Genomic DNA, 16,186 nt, shown 5'->3' with positions numbered 1-16,186 from the left:
AATCCCTCGCCAAGAAATCATGCTATTTTGTGGTTAAATACAGCCTGTTATTAGTCAAAAATATGCATATTTAAGCATTTATGTATTTTTTTTAATTGAGCATTCTCAAACATAAATTACTGTAGCTTAATTAAAGTAAAGTACAAATATAAGGCATTCGGAAGATGCATTCAAAGACATTGTGATGATATGTAGTACTCTACACTGGTCACTAGGAGTCACTAATGTTACTGTAATGTTCAGAGAGACACACAAGCACCAGACTTGATTGCTGGCACGACAGGCTTTTATTGCAGGCTTGAATTCTTTCACAACAGGCACATTGACACGGGCTACTGATGCGGCCGTAACCCACGCCAAGCTAAAACTCAATTCTGAACCCTACTACGTCACTTCCTGCCCACCCCGACACTCAGCTTCCTTAGCACCAGGACACATTTACACCAACACGCGTGAGCATGAGTCTTATTTATGCGCTTATTTTCTACTATATTGGGTAATAAGAGTGTAAAGGTGACTATAGTGGTGTTATTTCATGTTTAGAGGGCTTTAATAATGTTAAGAACCATATTTACTGTAGAAGGTCGTAAACAGGTTTTCTATGCTCAGACTACGAAAATATTCAATTTATAAGTCTTATTTAGATCTTAAATGGCTTATTTACTTGACTATATTGGGTGAAAGGAGTGTAAGGGTGACTATAGGGATGTTATTTCATGTCTAGAGGGCTCTAATAATGTTTTAAAAAAGTGCATTTAGAAGGTCGGAAACAGGTTTTCTATGCTCTAACTACAACGGTATTCCATTTATTTATTCCATTTATACGCAGAAACCAATTAACTGTGATAAACGAGGGATTACTGTATTTGAAAACCTTCTGTATAGTGTAGATGGAGATTAGATAGTTAGTTTTGTAGTGTTTATTGGAAAAAAAAGATAGTTGATACAGATGTGACACACTCTTACTTTTTAATCAGTAATTGTTGTGTAGATATCAGTCATTTTTTGGACCAAAAAAACCAACAACAGTTGAGTTGATTGGGTGTCTGTCATGGGACTGCAGGTCACCTGACATCCCTCCTGCTGGACTCAACGTCGTCCATTAGGACAATTTAATAAACCTGCTTGACGTCATTCTGTAAAATATATCACATTTTTCTGCCTGTTCCATTTCGTCTTACTCAGGGTTGAAGTGGTTACTATAAAATTATTCGTGATAGTTTGTCCAGGCCGCTTCATGCTCCACGGTTGCCTAATTGCATTTCACAGTAAGCATCGCGGTGTGGGCAGATTTGGGTAGAATCAAGACAAGAACAGCCAGAAGACATTTATCTTCAGATCAGCATCTGCATGGAGCTGCTTAGACACTCTGTGGAAGACTTGAACACATTGTAGTGCTTTTAGAGGTGAAAACTTGATGAAAACAACAAAATAGAACGTTTCAGAGCGTCAGCAGCAAGGAGAGATGGTGCAGCTGGTTTCCCTGCTGCTTTTTCTTCTTTTACTTCCAGCTGTGAGTAAGTGACTAACTTAAAAATAAGTGTGTGTGCTTCTTGGCTCACTTGTGTGCATGCTTTTGGCTGCAGGAGAATGCCAGTTGAATTTATGTGGGCTGTGTGTGTGTATTGATTGGTTTAGTTTATTTTGAACATGCATATGTCCGAAAAGGAGTAGGAAGAAGCAGAGCTTATTTAATCCTATCCCCATTTTGTAGCACATCAATTGCTAATACATACATGTGTGTACATACACATACAAACACGCACATACATATACACTTACATCTGCACCTACATAAGTACGCACATATATACATATACAGTATACACATATACAGTATACAGCTACACAAATGCAAAAAAAAAAAGATTATTATTTTTTTTTCCCCTCCTTTTCCTTTCCTTTTCCCTTTCTATTTATCCTGTCCTTCCTCTCCTGTTGATATCCACATCGTCTTTAGTGTTGCACTGCTAGTGACGCTGGGTTTGTATACAAGAGTTCCTTTTATTAACTACATCAAGGTTATTGCTGTGGAATGTAGTCCTTCTCGTTGCATTGGTCTGTCTTGTAGGGTGTTTCCTCCATTATGCTTATTATCATAGTAATATAATGTTTAATATGCATCCACATCACTGATATCTTGGACAACAAGCACTCTTGCGACTCCTGGACCTCCTTTTAGTTTGATATAGATTTTCCCGTTAGTGCTCCAAGTGTTTTGAATCTTTCCTTGCTTCCTCAGGTCTCGTGCTTTCTTGGCGATGTCGGAATTGCGTTTTGTGAGATGCTCATTCATGTAGACGTTGGTGCCTCTTAGCTTCTTTCCCTGTTTCAGCAGTGCAGCTTTGAATTCCCTGTTGGTGAACTTAATGATGACAGGTGTGGTGTTGTTCCTGCCATGGAGTGGGACGCACGTGTCAATACTGTTGACATCGACATCCACCTCCTTCGAGTGTAGGAAGTTAGCAATCTGGTGCTTTATTGAAGGAACATCTCTTGACTTGGGTGGGATTTGGAGCCCTGTGAGGACCACATCATTCATTCGTGCCATCTGATCCACCTCGTCAATGAAGTTTTTAATTTGCTCCTTGATATTCTCCTTTGCTTCTTTCTCTTCCTCAAGGGTGGTGCGAAAGTCAGCATTGTCCTTCAATAGTGCCTTGGTATCATCCTGTAGAATGTTGATATCATTGCATAGTGCTCTATTTTCTTCCCTGGGGTCTTTAGCATCCTTAAGATCGGTACATGAGGTGGCTTCCATATGGTTTATAGCCTCCTTGAGAACAGTGCGCAAGGCAGCGTTATCTTCCTATAAAGCCCTGATATCATCCTGCAGAACCCTAACATCCTTGCAAAATGCTGTATTTCCTTTACGGTTTATCGCTTCCTGAAGAGCAGAGCGCAAGGCAGCATTGTCATTCAACAGTTCTTTAATATCGTCCTGCCGAGCCTTGGTATCTTCCATACGGTATTTAACCTCCTTAAGAGCAGCGCTCAGGTCTGCAGTTTCATCTTGCAACTTCTTGACTTCTTTTCTTAGTTTTTTGATAGACTTGTTCTGTGCTCTATTTTCTTCAGACTGTATCTCTACAGTTGAATGCAGCTTCTCAATTGCTCGCATTATTTGTGGTAGAGTGATCTCTCTACTCTCCAAGCTTCTATCAAAGGCTTCATTGCAGCTCTTGAAAGCATTTTGCAACTCTCGGTATCTTGGACTAGCTAGGTATTCTGCCAATGTTTTTATTTGCATGTCCACTTTGAATTCAGAGCCGGAATAATTTTCCTTTGTGTTTAACATTGTTGCTAAGCAACCTCTTCGAACTTCAGCAGTTAGCTAGACTTGCTAGCAGTATCGATACTTGTATCTGTACCTCTCGACTATCCAAGTTAAAGTTGGGGGATTCTGCAAGCAGCACTGATCTTGTGTTCATGAAGTGTCGTCAGGAAGGCACCAAAATAGTTAAAATTTCCAGTTTCATCAACAGAGCTCCTGCCATACACGTCCCTCCCTGTCAAGAAAAAAAAATGCTATGGGCTAGCTCATAGCAACAGCGTGCTGTTGAGTTTTGTTATTCCTCTCAGCACCCCTGTAAAAGACTAATCTTGTTTTTCCCTTCAGTTCCTCTCTTTTGTTACACCTGTGTCTTTCCCGCCACCGCACCTCTGGAATGCATCAGGTTCCCTGTCCAGTGTCCTGAAGGGCAAGTCTGTCTGTCCAGCAGAGCTGTGGGGCAGAAAGGTGAAGGCACCTACAATATTCATTAAACAAATACAATTAATTGCACAGTAATCCCTCGTTTATTGTTTCTGGCCCCGACTGTGGTAAGTACATTTCTGAAAAGTAGGATTCCTTGTTTATAAATGGAATATTTTTGTTGTTAGAGCAGAGGAAGCCTGTTAACGAGCTTCTAAATATGTTTTTTTAACATTATTAGAGCCCTCTAGACATGAAATAACACCCCTATAGTCACCTTTACACTCCTATTATCCAATATAGTAGACATAATAACAGAAAATAAGACATAAGTAAGACTTCTCGTGTTTGTTGCTGTAAATGTGTTCCGGTGGCATGGACAGAAAGTGACGTTGGGGGTTCAGTGTTGAGTTTTAGCTCGGCTTGGGGTACGGCTGCAACAGTAGCCTGTGTTAGGGATTATTGTGCCTGTTGTGAGATCATTCAAACTTATAAAAGCCTGTTGCTCTGCCGATCAAGTCTGGTGCTTGTGTGTCTTGCCAAACATTACAGTGACATTACTGACACCTAGTGACCAGTGTAGAATACTACAACGTCTTCTAAATGCCTTGTATTTTACTTCATTTAGCCATTTTTATGCTTGAAATGCTTAATTTATGCAAAAAAATACATCAAATTTGCTTAAATATGCACATTTTTTTTTACTGATAATAGGTAGTATTCAACCAGGTACCAGCATGATTTATTCATATATTTTGGAAAAACTGAAATTTGAACCGCCATGTGGACGAGAGACGACTGTAACTACTTTATTTGTGTCATTTTCAGGAGACTTCCGCGTGATGATGTACGAGAGGAGCTGCATCCAGCCCTCCCTCTGTAGCGTCTCAAGTGAAAAACCCATCATGGGGCTCAACTTCACCTTCACCAACGACTGCTGCGACAAGCACCTGTGCAACGCAGCTGCAACGCCCGCTGCCCCCTACTGGTTGGCCACACTGCTCACACCCCTTGTGTCATACGCGTTGAAATGGCACACGCACTTGTAGAGACTCGCTTTGGGATTGTGCAAAGTGAAGAAAAGTGTCACTCAAAAAAAGTAGACAGACAGAGATGGCATCATGGTTGGCGCTATTAGGCTATTGTACATATTGTAACAAACATACCTTTTTAATAGTGTTTTTCATGGGCAGAGATGTACATAACCATACACATCCATCCCACCACCTTCCCTTCTTCTTCTTCTTGAAATGGCGGTTAGTACAGTGTACATTTGGCAGACCCCTAGTATCACCTATGATTCATTGTTTACAACACATTGCAACTGTTATGCTGCAGGCACTCAAGACAACCACTGGCTAGCAAGCTCACGAGCTAACCAGTTAGCCTTGAATGTATTCCTTGTAAACCTAAGAAGCCAAAAATGTACCACTTTCACACTGAATGGGAGGAGAACTTTTTTTCACTCTGTCATGTCGGACATGCCATGGCTGACATCATGACTTCATGTCTCAGTGTTTTGTTACTGCAGACTAGTGACTGAAATACTACATATCACTTGTATTTCAATATGTCTTGACTATTAGTAAACAATAGTCTACCTCAAAACAGCAATTTTAAAAAATTTATTGATTAATTAAAAAAAAAAGCCGCGATATAGCGAGGGAGCGATAATCGAACCGCTATATTGCGAGGGACGACTGCATTACCGCCACTACCAGTGTGTAACAGGAATTGCATCTGCTAAATTTTCCATTTTGATTTCGGGGTGCCGGTGCGCTGGTCTACCACAAGATGGTTTCTTGCTCAACTCTAAATCAATCATCAATCAATCATCAATCATCTATGTATCGCCGTTGTTTCAGTGTCACTGCTGGCAACATGTCAGGTTTAATCAGTCTGGCAGTGTTGATTCAGCGACTGTTCTTTCATTGAAATTTCATTGTCAAGCATTCTGATGGAAATTCAACAACAATCAACATTGTTTCAATGTTACCTTGCTATCTGGGATATGAGATTAGAAGTATGACAGGAACTCCTTCCTCCCCCCTCGCATAAACGGTGCTTTCACTGCAAATTGTATATTTACAATCCAGAGGCCAAACTTGTGAGTAATTCCACGCCGTGGACATACCGAGCTAGCAGCCTTGTTGCTGTGTGGAGCGTGACGTCACTCACGCGCCCATATTATCGGCAGAAAACCAATAGATGTCAGCCGATCTCATTTTTATGCCAATATTGTCCGATAATCTCAAATCAACATGGACTCCAAAGTCGATCACAAAGTGTTCCATGATCCTGATTGACTTCCAAGTTCATTTCAAAACCATTTACAGTCGTACCTCGTCTATCGTGGAATTTCCGTAAAGAAGGATTCAATATTAGCACATTGAATATTTTTTTAGTTTGAGCATAGAAAACCTGTGTATGCCCTTCTAAATATGGTTTTAACCGTTATTAGGCTCCTGTAGACATGAAATAACACCCCTTTAGTCACCTGTACACTCACGTTATCTAAGACAGTAGCCATAATAAACGTTAATAAGACATAATAACTCATACATTAGCACTGGGAAAGCTGCTTGTTGTTGTAGTATCTCTGCAGGGATGCCTCTTTAAGCATTGCAAGCTACCAAGCTAACTAGTTAGCCTCCAATTTATTTATTCTAGAGTTAAGAAAGTGTTTCAAACTGAGTCGGGAAGAAGGACAAAGTAAGAAGCAAAACACACACCACAACAATGTAACATTACTAGTCCAGGCCTAGTGACCAGGATATGAGTAGTGACTAGTCTTTCAGTCTTAGCATGTAATTAGAAAACTGAAGGTATCCTTCATTTATTTCTGCATACGACCCTCCGTCTTATAGTGTCAATACACTAAATGTAACTAATTTTTCCTTTTTCCACATCACTTTGAAAGAACTTGTTTATTCGAGCTGCCATGTGTTAACGATAGATTCAACAAAAAATGGGCTGTATCGCTGCCAATGACTTAAATGTCACCAAAAAGACACCGAGACTCGCATTAATAATGGCGCTCAAACCATGTGAGTGATTCTAATGGAATGAAATCAAATTTCAATTAAAAAAAGGATCGCTTTTATTGTATGAAATTAATCTCAAACAGTTTATTGTCAGTGTGCAAGAAATAGAAAATGTACAACTAACATCGTCCCTTCCTTAAAAAGACACAACATTGAATCATTTAGAAGGATAGTAGGGGTGTAACTTTGTACAAATACTTTTGACAGGCATTACATGTAACAAATAACAGTATTTTACACCCCTGAAGGTACACTGAGGTTGTATGTGTCCAAGCTTTGGAGTTTTCTTGTGGGCTCACGTTGCATCTATGTCGAATGTCCAAGTAACCTCCAAGTCAGGAAGTTATCTTTTTGCATATTCTTTATTAATATTTAAGGGTCAAATAAACGGGAAGTTGATATTTTATTGCTCTTTGCTCCATTCACAACGCCGTCTGTGTGGCGTCAGCACTGTTGTGTGACCTTTCCCCCCGAGGTTTCGGCTCTAAATTTGAGGCGCTAACGATCGCTTGCTCCGCTCTGCTGCCGCCGCTGCTGTTGTCACCGTTTACCGCCGGCTGGCGATCCGGATCCGAATCCACGGGAGGTGACATCATCCTTTCTGTGTGCTCGCTGGCTGCTCTGTCAGTCACAATCAGGTAGTTGGGCTCCAGCTGGTGGGCGCTGGAGCGACGCTGCAAAGCGTGCTGGGTACACGAGAAGGAGCGCTGCCGGGGGGCCGGCTGGGGTGACAGGAAGTGAGGCGTGACCGCTCTGGGAACTTCCTGCTGCCGCTCCCGGTCCTCGTCCTCCGAGGTCACCTCCTGCAAAGTGCTGATTGGCCGAGGGGAGCGGCCCATGACTCGGGGAGGCACCAGCGCCGTTGCCGATTGGTTGAGCTGCGGTCGCCAGTTCTGAGGGGGCGGGTATTGTACGCTGCCCATGGACCAGTTACTGTCGAGACATCATTTAATAATCACTACAGATTCACCGTGAATACACTTAGACCTGGTAGGTGTTCCCCAAAAACCCCAAAAATATTGTCACTGCCATCTACCCTTCCATAGCCAGGACATATTTGGGTTCTTTCCGCTTTCAGACAATACGATAATACCCTCACCTGAGACTGACTTGAGTTCCCGAGTGATAATTCTGACTGTTTACCTCTGCGGCGGTGGCGTCATGTCTCGAGGCGCGACCATGCCGGAGAAGGAGGCGCTTCGTCCAGGCAGCCCTTGCGTCCCGACCCACGGCGAGTACATCAAAGCGCGCTCTTCCCATATCATTTCGTTGGCAGAGTCGACCGGGGCGGGTACTCTTTGAATTTGGTGGGCCAACAGGAGCTCCAGGACTTGGTGATGCAGGCCTTCCCTGGCCACGTCCACCGGGCGGCGCCCTCTGCGGTCATGGAGCTCCAGGTTGGCGCCGTGGAGGAGGAGAAGTCGGGTGGTGTCGTAGCAACCGTAGAAGGCGGAGAGGAAAAGAGGGGTTTCACCCTGGTGGGTGAATATTGATTTAATATCCCCAACCCATCTTTTGAAAAGATGGCTGTGTTGGCATGACGACCATTACCTTATTATCCTGCAGGTCCACGGCCGCGCCATAACGGACAAGCGTCCTTGTTAGGGAGAGGTGGTTAACTGAGCATGCCCAGTGCAGGGCCGATCTCCCTGAGAGAGGTAATGTGTTCCCAGTGGATGGGGCGGGAGGGCGGGAAGGAAGAAGGGAGGGAGCAAGTCAGCCAATGAACAACCATAACACAACAGAGTTAAGCCCGGGTGGAGGAGCGGGAGAAGGCATGGATGTTTGGAGATGTACGCGCATGTGAGGAAGACAAGATGCAGAGGAAGAGGGCGGCAAACAAAGTTAACGCTTGTTTACGAGCGTGAGGCGCCAGCATTAACTTTGTTCTGAGTCAGAGGAAGGCAGCAGGGGAGCTGGAGGAGGAAGAGAGGGAAGACATGGGAGGAAGGAGGTAAGTTACAGCAGATACTCAAGTCTTCAGATGAACCTTTTCATGCTTTTTTATGTGCAGATATGGTCCGGAACAGCTCTCTAACAGATAAAAGTACATTTTACACTGACATTATGCTATATACTGTATATATATATATATATATATATATATATATATATATATATATATATATATATATCAGCTGACATTATGCTATATACTGTGTATATATATATATATATATATATATATATATATATATATATATATATATATCAGCTGACATTATGCTATATACTGTGTATATATATATATATATATATATATATATATATATATACATATATCTATCAGCTGACATTATGCTATATATTATCAGCTTCCTATACAAGTTCAACGAGACGGGTGCTCTCATCAACTTTCTCCACATTTTTTGTCCACATGTACTGCATGAATGTACAATAGACTTTAAAACAGGTTGTCCAAAGTGAGGCCAGCAAAAATGGGGGGAAAAAAGGCAAAATGTAAAGTGAAGAAGCTTAAATGTTTATACGAATAACTCATGACAAAACAAAGCTTTGTCTTTAAATATACAGTTGTCCCTCGTTTATGGCGGTTAATTGGTCCCAGACCTGACTGCGATTTAGGAGTCAATGTTAATAAATGGAATATTTTCGTAGTTAGAGCATAGAAAACCTGTTTCTGACTTTCCAAATACGGGTTTAAACATTATTAGAGCCCTGTAGGCATGAAATAACACTCTTATACTCACCTTTACACCCATAGTAGGTCACACTTTACAATAAGGTACACAAAAATACAGTAGTTACTGAGGAACTAATGAGTAGTGCTTAGGGTTAGGGTTAGGGTTAGGTAGGTTCATTCCTCATTAACTACTGTAATTTTGTGTACTTTGTTGTAAAGTGTTACTTCGTAGTATTTATTGTTTACAACACATTGCGCAACTCTTATACCGCAGGGACTCGAGACGGCCGCTCGCTAGCGAGCTAACCAGTTAGCCTCGAATGTATTTCTTCTGAACTTAAAAAGCCAAAACTGTACCACTTCCACACAGAAAGGGAGGAGAACTCTGTTTTTACTCTATCATGTGGGACATGCCATGGCTGACTTCATGATATCATGCAGTGTTAAGGTCATTACTTCCCCCTAGTGACCAGAATACTACAAATCACTTATAAACAATATAATATAAACATCCATCATTTATTCATTGATTCATTTCTGAAAACCCACAATATAGCGAGGGACCGATAATCAAACCGCGATAATGTGAGGGATGACTGCATACTTTTTTTTTCTTAGCCTTTTTACAAAATTAAAAAATACATACAAATATAAATGTGGCCCCCGGCATCTTTTGATTTTCAGTATGTGGCCCTCCGTTGAAAAAGTATGGACACCCTTGCTTTAAAATCTCTCCTTTTATTCAAAAATCTACCCCTCCTTTGTTTGCTACGCTTTTGAGAGATAAGACGCTCCTGCGCTTTGAAGTGGTGCCTTCTTCCTCACTTCCTGTGTATATGCCCACCACTTTGCTAAAACAAACAAACAAAAAGGCTTCGCGACACATCTTAAAAGCTCATTCCCAGGACGGCTTCCAAAAGCACAGGCAGAGACTCGACAACGCGGAGGGTGCCTTGTTTGGGCACTCGATTTTGCGGATCTTACTTGTGTTATCGTACGAAAACTGAGACTGAGAGAAACCGGAGCAAGATTTTTGCGAAAATTTGACAAAAAACTAGTTTTGATTGTATATGCAGTTGATAGGGACCAGTATATTACCAGTGTGATCTGTGTTGTTCACAGGCACTCCAGCTCGGAGGAGCTCCAGCACCACTCTGTCCAGTCCACTACGCACCGCACGGATCAGAACCACAGAGCCGTCCGGACCGCACCACTCTGCCGACTGACAATACAAGCAGCAGCGTATGAATGATGCATCACACACTACACACTTACACAACAATAACACTGCACCCTTTACGTCAGCTGACCTGCTGAGGAGGACTGAGCAGAGGTGGAGGCATGGCGTTCCTCTCCCAGCCTCTGGATGAAGCTGAAGAAGATATTTTGATGCATATTATAACGTCCATTATGTCGTGTGTGTTTTTATTTTTATTTTGCCAAGGTCAATATGGACTTGACTCACAAGGTGCTGGCCTGCGGGGCTGCGAGCCGCCGGCCCGGTAGTGTTTCAGCTCCTGGTTCCGGTGGTCACAGATGGAGGTGTCCTCCTGGCGGCTGCCGCACCTCGCGCTGATGTCCTCCATGGAGCTCTGAGTGAAGTCTGTGTCGCTGGCAATATCCTGGTCCCTTTTGAGAGGTCTAAAGGCGAACAGGGAGGACACAATATTAGGTACACCTGCCCGTCAGTACAAAACGTCAAATAATAATGAGGGAGAGGGAGTCATTTAACAATATGTTTGTTATTGTGCTTGTAGTTTGAGAGCTGAGCTAGTGTATGTAATAACAGAACCTCGGTTTTTGTCATGAATTTGCTCCAAAATGTCAAGACGAATACCGAAACATACGCAAACCGAGGCAATTTTTCCCATAGGAAGTCATGTAAATCCAATTCAATTCCAATTCCAATTCCAATTCCAATCAAAACACACAAATGCATTTCATAGGCAGTAATTCTAGTTTTACATGTGAAATACAGTAATTACTAATGAGGAATGGATGGAACTTATTGTTGATGCAGACTTCCCGTATATCATGGCGAGACGGAATTCAATAGTGTTTCTCACCTTCTTTATCAAATCGCTGACACTCGCAACTTTCTCTGGCCCCGTGGCAGGTTATTTAGCAGTCACACGCAATAAAAAAATGCACGGACGGTGAGTCAGCAACGCGCAGGGCGCTTTGTTTGGACGCACCATTTTGTGGAACGATACAGTCTAGGGCAGAGGTGTCCAAAGTGCCGCCTGGGGGCCATTTGCGGCACACGTCTGGTTTTTTTATCGGCCCGCGGCACATTCTCAAAATGTAATGTAACAAGAAAACGGAAAAAAAACAACATAAATGTAAAAATCAGTCATTTTACAAGAATAAAGTCTAAAAAGTTGGAATCAAACTACGATCGTGTTGACATATTAAAGAAAAAAGACATTCTTTTTTAAAGTCCTAATATAATGAGAAACAAACAAAACAACCAATAAAGTCAAAATATTATGGGAATAAAGTCATAATTCTGAGAAGAATAATTGATCTCCAGGACGACGTTTTGTTGGTTTAGGAATGCCTGTGGCGTCACTCCCACGATACGCCAACACATCCCGTCCGTCTGTAAAGACCACTCGCCTCATTCTCATGGCATCCTCCCCAAGGGGTTCCCTCCTCCTCCTCTTCTCCGCTTCCTTGGCTTTCTTCTTCTTCCTCAGGCCCATCTTGTCTTTCTCCCGCCCCGACCGCACTCTCGGCTCCTGCGTGGCGCCGTGCGGTGTCCAGGCCTTGGATTTAACGTCGTCGTTGTCGGTGGCGGTGGAGCGGTGTCTCACCTGGGGGCCGCTGGCGCTGCCCTCTCTCTCCCTTCTCTGCTGCCTCACCCGCCTCATCACCAGGAAGACCACCAGGGCCAAGGCCAAGAGCAAGGCTGTCGCTATAGCAACCACGGCCCACAACCACGCAGGGGTCGGCTCTTGAAGAGAAACGACAAAGAGCTTGATTTGTTTCAGGTCGTGTTCAACATTATGTCGATTACTGAGATTGTAGTCCAAAGTTTTGGTTGTGTGTTTGTGCAGGAAACAGGAAGCTGGCAGGAGATACCCTTGACTTCCTCCTTCCGCGTTTCCTCCTCCCTGCTTCCTATCTCGTCTTGGACACCGCGGATAGCGATGACGGCCTTCAGCTCCGGGAGGGCGGGATACGAGGCGGGGTTCAGCAGCATGACGGCGCGAAGAAAGCTGGCGGCCTCTGTGGCGTACGGGAAACAGGTAGAGGGCTGGCGGGAACACGGTCGGTTGTCCACTTGGAGGAAAACCAGGGAGCTGAGACGGAACATACACAGTCATGGGGCGTCCTCATTGTAAGATAACTCTGCTACTCCTGAAACGCTGCATGCAAAATGGTGAACATTTGCCAAAACATGCACATCGACCGTGTTGCCTGTGCTATTATTTTTCTGAAAAAACCCCACATGGTGGCGCTGTTATGAAGCCACAAAGATTGACCTGAAAAGTCAGATCAGCATGACATTTCACACACTGTAACTTTTGGGTGTTTCTCCCAATCGGCACCAGATTTGGTACACATTTTTAGGAGCCTGACGGGCACGTGTATCTAAAATTTGAGAAAGATTGGTTGAAAAACACGGCCGCCATCAATCAAAACGTCTTGCCTTAGCATACCGCTGTTACCCATCAAAACTGCATTCATTTGGGGCGAGGCTCTTACCCGTCTGAATCTGCCGGCGTGGTTTGAGCCAGCAAGTCGACGAGCTGCTGGGGGTCGAACTCAAACAAGTTCCTGTTGGCAGCGAGCGGAGCCGAGCCTCTCTGCTTGAGCGCCGTCCGCAGGAGCACGCTGAGCGCCCACAGCAGCGTCGTGTTGGCGAGCGCGCCGCCGCCTTTGTGCGCGATGCGGGTGTGCACCACCAGGGTGCCCTTGGCCCACAGGGGGCTCTGGTGGGCAAAGCAGTCGCTGCCGTCCCACCCGCAGGGGGCGCTGTCGCACCCCTTGTCGCACTGGGAATTGGCATAGTGGTTGCTGCAGTACGGGATGTGGCCCGGACTAAGACGTGGGGAGGGAGACACCGTTTCAGATATACATTTATTGGTCAGTATATTAGGCACCATCATGCAGGCATTCCCAATGCAGACAAGGCCGCGTTATACCCTTTTGCTAAAGAAACAAATACTCTTCATTGCATTTAAATTCATTATGTGAGGTACCCATACGGACCTGTTGTGATATTAAGGCTGTGTTATGTTATTTTGCTCAATAAAACATTTAATTGCATTCAAATTCAGATATTTAATTTAATTGAATCACACTATCATAACAATTTCATCACATTTATTTTTTTGTTCACTCATTTCATTAAATCTGAATGTAATTTAATTTAAATTCATGTAAATTTGGAAAAAATGCTGACCTCACTGAGCTACACAAAAGGGTGAAAATGAACCACAATATACAGTACATAGGATTGTAATTTAAGTGTAACTAAAGTAAACAAAAATGATGCATTAAAATGACATGAATTGCATATAAAACATGGAAACTCAAAAGCATTAACATAAATATCCAAAGATAATAAACAGATAATATTCTAATCCTGCAAAAGAAAAAGTGAATGATAACAGTGATGTCTCACTTGCAGTGGCCTCTGTCCTTCAGGCAGTCCAGGCCGTCCCGGAGACATTCGGGCTCCATACACTCTCTGTCACACGATCCGTCCCCAAACTTGTCCTTACACTTCCTGCTGGCAGGGCACTGTCCCCACGGGTCACCAGACGCTGCCTCGGAAGAATGAAGCGATGCATTTCTACGGCGGCGTCTAAATGGGTTGAACTTAAACGAGCTGGGCCGGTACTGTACTGTATTTGCTACACTTAAGACCATCAAGACTGTTTTCCTTGCGTCTAATCGCCACATCAATCGTAGCGCTCATTGTTTCTGAGCAACAGCAAAGTGTTGGAGGGGAACAGGAAGAGGGGGCCCGACATAAACAGGAAGTTTCCAGGAGAAGCGAATAGCAAAAGGAAATGGAGCGGGCCAGGACTGGATAAAGGTCAAAGGTTGTCACCGTGGCAATGAGGATTGGGATGGAGCGGGACAATGGGCTTGGCAGGTGGGGACCATACAGACATACGTAACCTCACTGAGTGAGGGAGGGATATTAAAACAAACAGCAATGACCCAGTTCAAGCACTCGTGTCGGTTAAAGAGGTTACGTGTTTTTCAAGCCTTGATTACTTGATTGAATTATGATTCATAAACCCTCAAACTACTCTGTTTGTTTCATTCAATTCAAATGACGCTAAAATTGTCGTTTTTTTCCCCCAACTTCTACAGCCAATTTTTATTTGTAAAATGACTTACCAAAAAAATTCTTTCCACTTTTTATTTTTCAATGACATCTAAATAATATATGTATTTTATATCTAAATAATATATGTAATTTGTTATAAAATATATATTTTATGTAGGTTGTGTTATACTTTTTTTTGCAAAATACGAAAGTACGTGTAATTTTCAATTTTATTTAATACAATAACAATTAAATAAAATGTAATGATATTTTAATTTATTTTTAAGAAATATTAACATTAAATATAAAATTTAGAAAAAATGCTGGCTTTATTTAAATACACAAAAGGGTGACAATGAATTAAAATGAATATATATAAATATATAGAAACATTGTTAAATGAACCTTCATTTAGGTTATTTTTTTTAATTTGTAAAATGACTTACCAAAAAAATCTGTATATTTTCCACTTTTTATTTTTGACATCTAAAGAAAATATCTAATTGATTATAAAAATGTCTATTTTATGTGGGTTGTCTTATATTTTTTTTTGCTAAATAAACAAACACATGTAATTGTATTTAATTTAATACAATAACTAAATCACAATAGTATTTTTTTTTATTAAAATGCATTTTTATTTAATAATTTAATTACATTTTAATTACTTAAAAATATTTAAATGAAATTTTGAAAAAAATGCAAACCTTATTTCGATACACAAGAGGGTGAAAATGAATTAAAATGAATGTACTTATTGTTAAATGAATACCCCAGAGGCCTTACTGCCTGATGTGTCCTGTGAGTGTATTATCGCAATGCATTGACTTTAAAATTGATTTCAATTTGCATTCAAATCATTTGTATACATGTATGTATTTTTTATTATTTCGTTTTAGGTGTTGTCTGCTGTCACTCTTTCAATAAGTCATCCAGAGTTTCCCATATGTTCAAATTTGGACCCACCTTGGCTCGTCCAGCTCAGTGCCAGTAGAAGAAATGCGTGCAGAGCCAGCATCTTCATGTCTCTCACAGTCAGACGAAGTCGGATCCAGCTGCTTGGCACCACTTCTGTAACTGTGATTGTTTACCGCTTCAAAGTTACAGTTTTCACTGACATTTTCAGCAGAGCCACCACCACCACTAACACCTTCTAAAAGAACCAGTCAGCCCACTTTTGTTCACAGGACCTCTTTTTTGTTTTTTTGTGGAGGTCTTGCGGATATCTGGACAACTTCCTGCCACTGTGTGCAGAAGAATAGGAGGGCGATGACCGTCTGTGACTCACCGTGTCGTAAGCATCACAGCCTTCATGTGCAAAAGCATGAAGGCTCGCTGGTTTATTGATTTTTTACACTCTGCATTTGTGTAATTGAATGTTGGTTTTTTTTACATGAAATTATGGTTTTAAAAAATCATGCAATAAAAATCCAGAAGGAAAATTTGGTTTAAAAATTCTGTTTGTTGAAGTACGATGTTTTAAAATTGTAATTTCTTTTTTTTTAAATTCCGTTTAT

General features: G+C 42.0%; 2 protein-coding genes across 7 annotated transcripts; one reads left to right on the top strand and one right to left on the bottom strand.

Annotated features, from left to right (window-relative positions):
• Positions 1–9: 9 nt before the first annotated feature.
• On the top strand, positions 10–8,803 carry LOC129185083 (protein Bouncer-like). 4 transcript variants are annotated; one of them, XR_008572036.1, is made up of 5 exons: positions 10–1,517; positions 3,620–3,739; positions 4,523–8,216; positions 8,305–8,396; positions 8,484–8,803. XR_008572036.1 is itself a non-coding variant. In XM_054781769.1 (3 exons), the coding sequence occupies exons 1-3, from the start codon at positions 1,466–1,468 to the stop codon at positions 4,741–4,743; spliced, it is 393 nt and encodes a 130-aa protein (XP_054637744.1). In that variant the 5' UTR covers positions 10–1,465; the 3' UTR covers positions 4,744–8,405. The 4 variants fall into 4 exon arrangements, 1 of the variants encoding a protein (XP_054637744.1); XR_008572035.1 differs by having other exon boundaries at positions 4,523–8,396; XR_008572037.1 differs by lacking the exon at positions 8,484–8,803 and having other exon boundaries at positions 8,305–8,412.
• Positions 6,796–15,854, bottom strand: notchl (notch receptor, like). 3 transcript variants are annotated; one of them, XM_054781763.1, is made up of 11 exons: positions 15,636–15,854; positions 14,013–14,154; positions 13,091–13,426; positions 12,464–12,684; positions 11,999–12,335; positions 10,845–11,020; positions 10,690–10,751; positions 10,478–10,601; positions 8,290–8,387; positions 7,882–8,213; positions 6,796–7,671 (listed from the first exon to the last, which is right to left on the bottom strand). In XM_054781763.1, exons 1-11 carry the CDS (start codon positions 15,691–15,693, stop codon positions 7,161–7,163), a joined length of 2,397 nt encoding a protein of 798 aa, XP_054637738.1. In that variant the 5' UTR covers positions 15,694–15,854; the 3' UTR covers positions 6,796–7,160. The 3 variants fall into 3 exon arrangements, with proteins under 3 accessions (XP_054637738.1, XP_054637737.1, XP_054637739.1); XM_054781762.1 differs by lacking the exon at positions 15,636–15,854 and having other exon boundaries at positions 14,013–14,973; XM_054781764.1 differs by lacking the exon at positions 13,091–13,426 and having other exon boundaries at positions 11,999–12,684.
• Positions 15,855–16,186: the final 332 nt, after the last annotated feature.

Source organism: Dunckerocampus dactyliophorus, chromosome 7 (genome assembly GCF_027744805.1).
Source record: "Dunckerocampus dactyliophorus isolate RoL2022-P2 chromosome 7, RoL_Ddac_1.1, whole genome shotgun sequence".
NCBI lineage: Eukaryota > Metazoa > Chordata > Actinopteri > Syngnathiformes > Syngnathidae > Dunckerocampus > Dunckerocampus dactyliophorus.
The sequence above is the reverse complement of the archived record's forward strand: the minus strand, read 5'-3'. Positions and strand labels throughout refer to the sequence as shown.

Bases quoted from the DNA above. Each gene is read 5' to 3' on its own strand.
- LOC129185083 (XM_054781769.1), top strand. From the start codon at position 1,466: ATGGTGCAGCTGGTTTCCCTGCTGCTTTTTCTTCTTTTACTTCCAGCT. The intron at 1,518-3,619 runs GTAAGTGACTAA...TTTTCCCTTCAG, and splicing joins TCTTTTACTTCCAGCTGTGA to TTCCTCTCTTTTGTTACACC. The intron at 3,740-4,522 runs GTGAAGGCACCT...TGTCATTTTCAG, and splicing joins CAGAGCTGTGGGGCAGAAAG to GAGACTTCCGCGTGATGATG.
- notchl (XM_054781762.1), bottom strand. From the start codon at position 14,293: ATGTGGCGATTAGACGCAAGGAAAACAGTCTTGATGGTCTTAAGTGTA. The intron at 12,685-13,090 runs GTAAGAGCCTCG...GTTCCGTCTCAG, and splicing joins ACGCCGGCAGATTCAGACGG to CTCCCTGGTTTTCCTCCAAG. The intron at 12,336-12,463 runs GTATCTCCTGCC...TTTCTCTTCAAG, and splicing joins GCGGAAGGAGGAAGTCAAGG to AGCCGACCCCTGCGTGGTTG.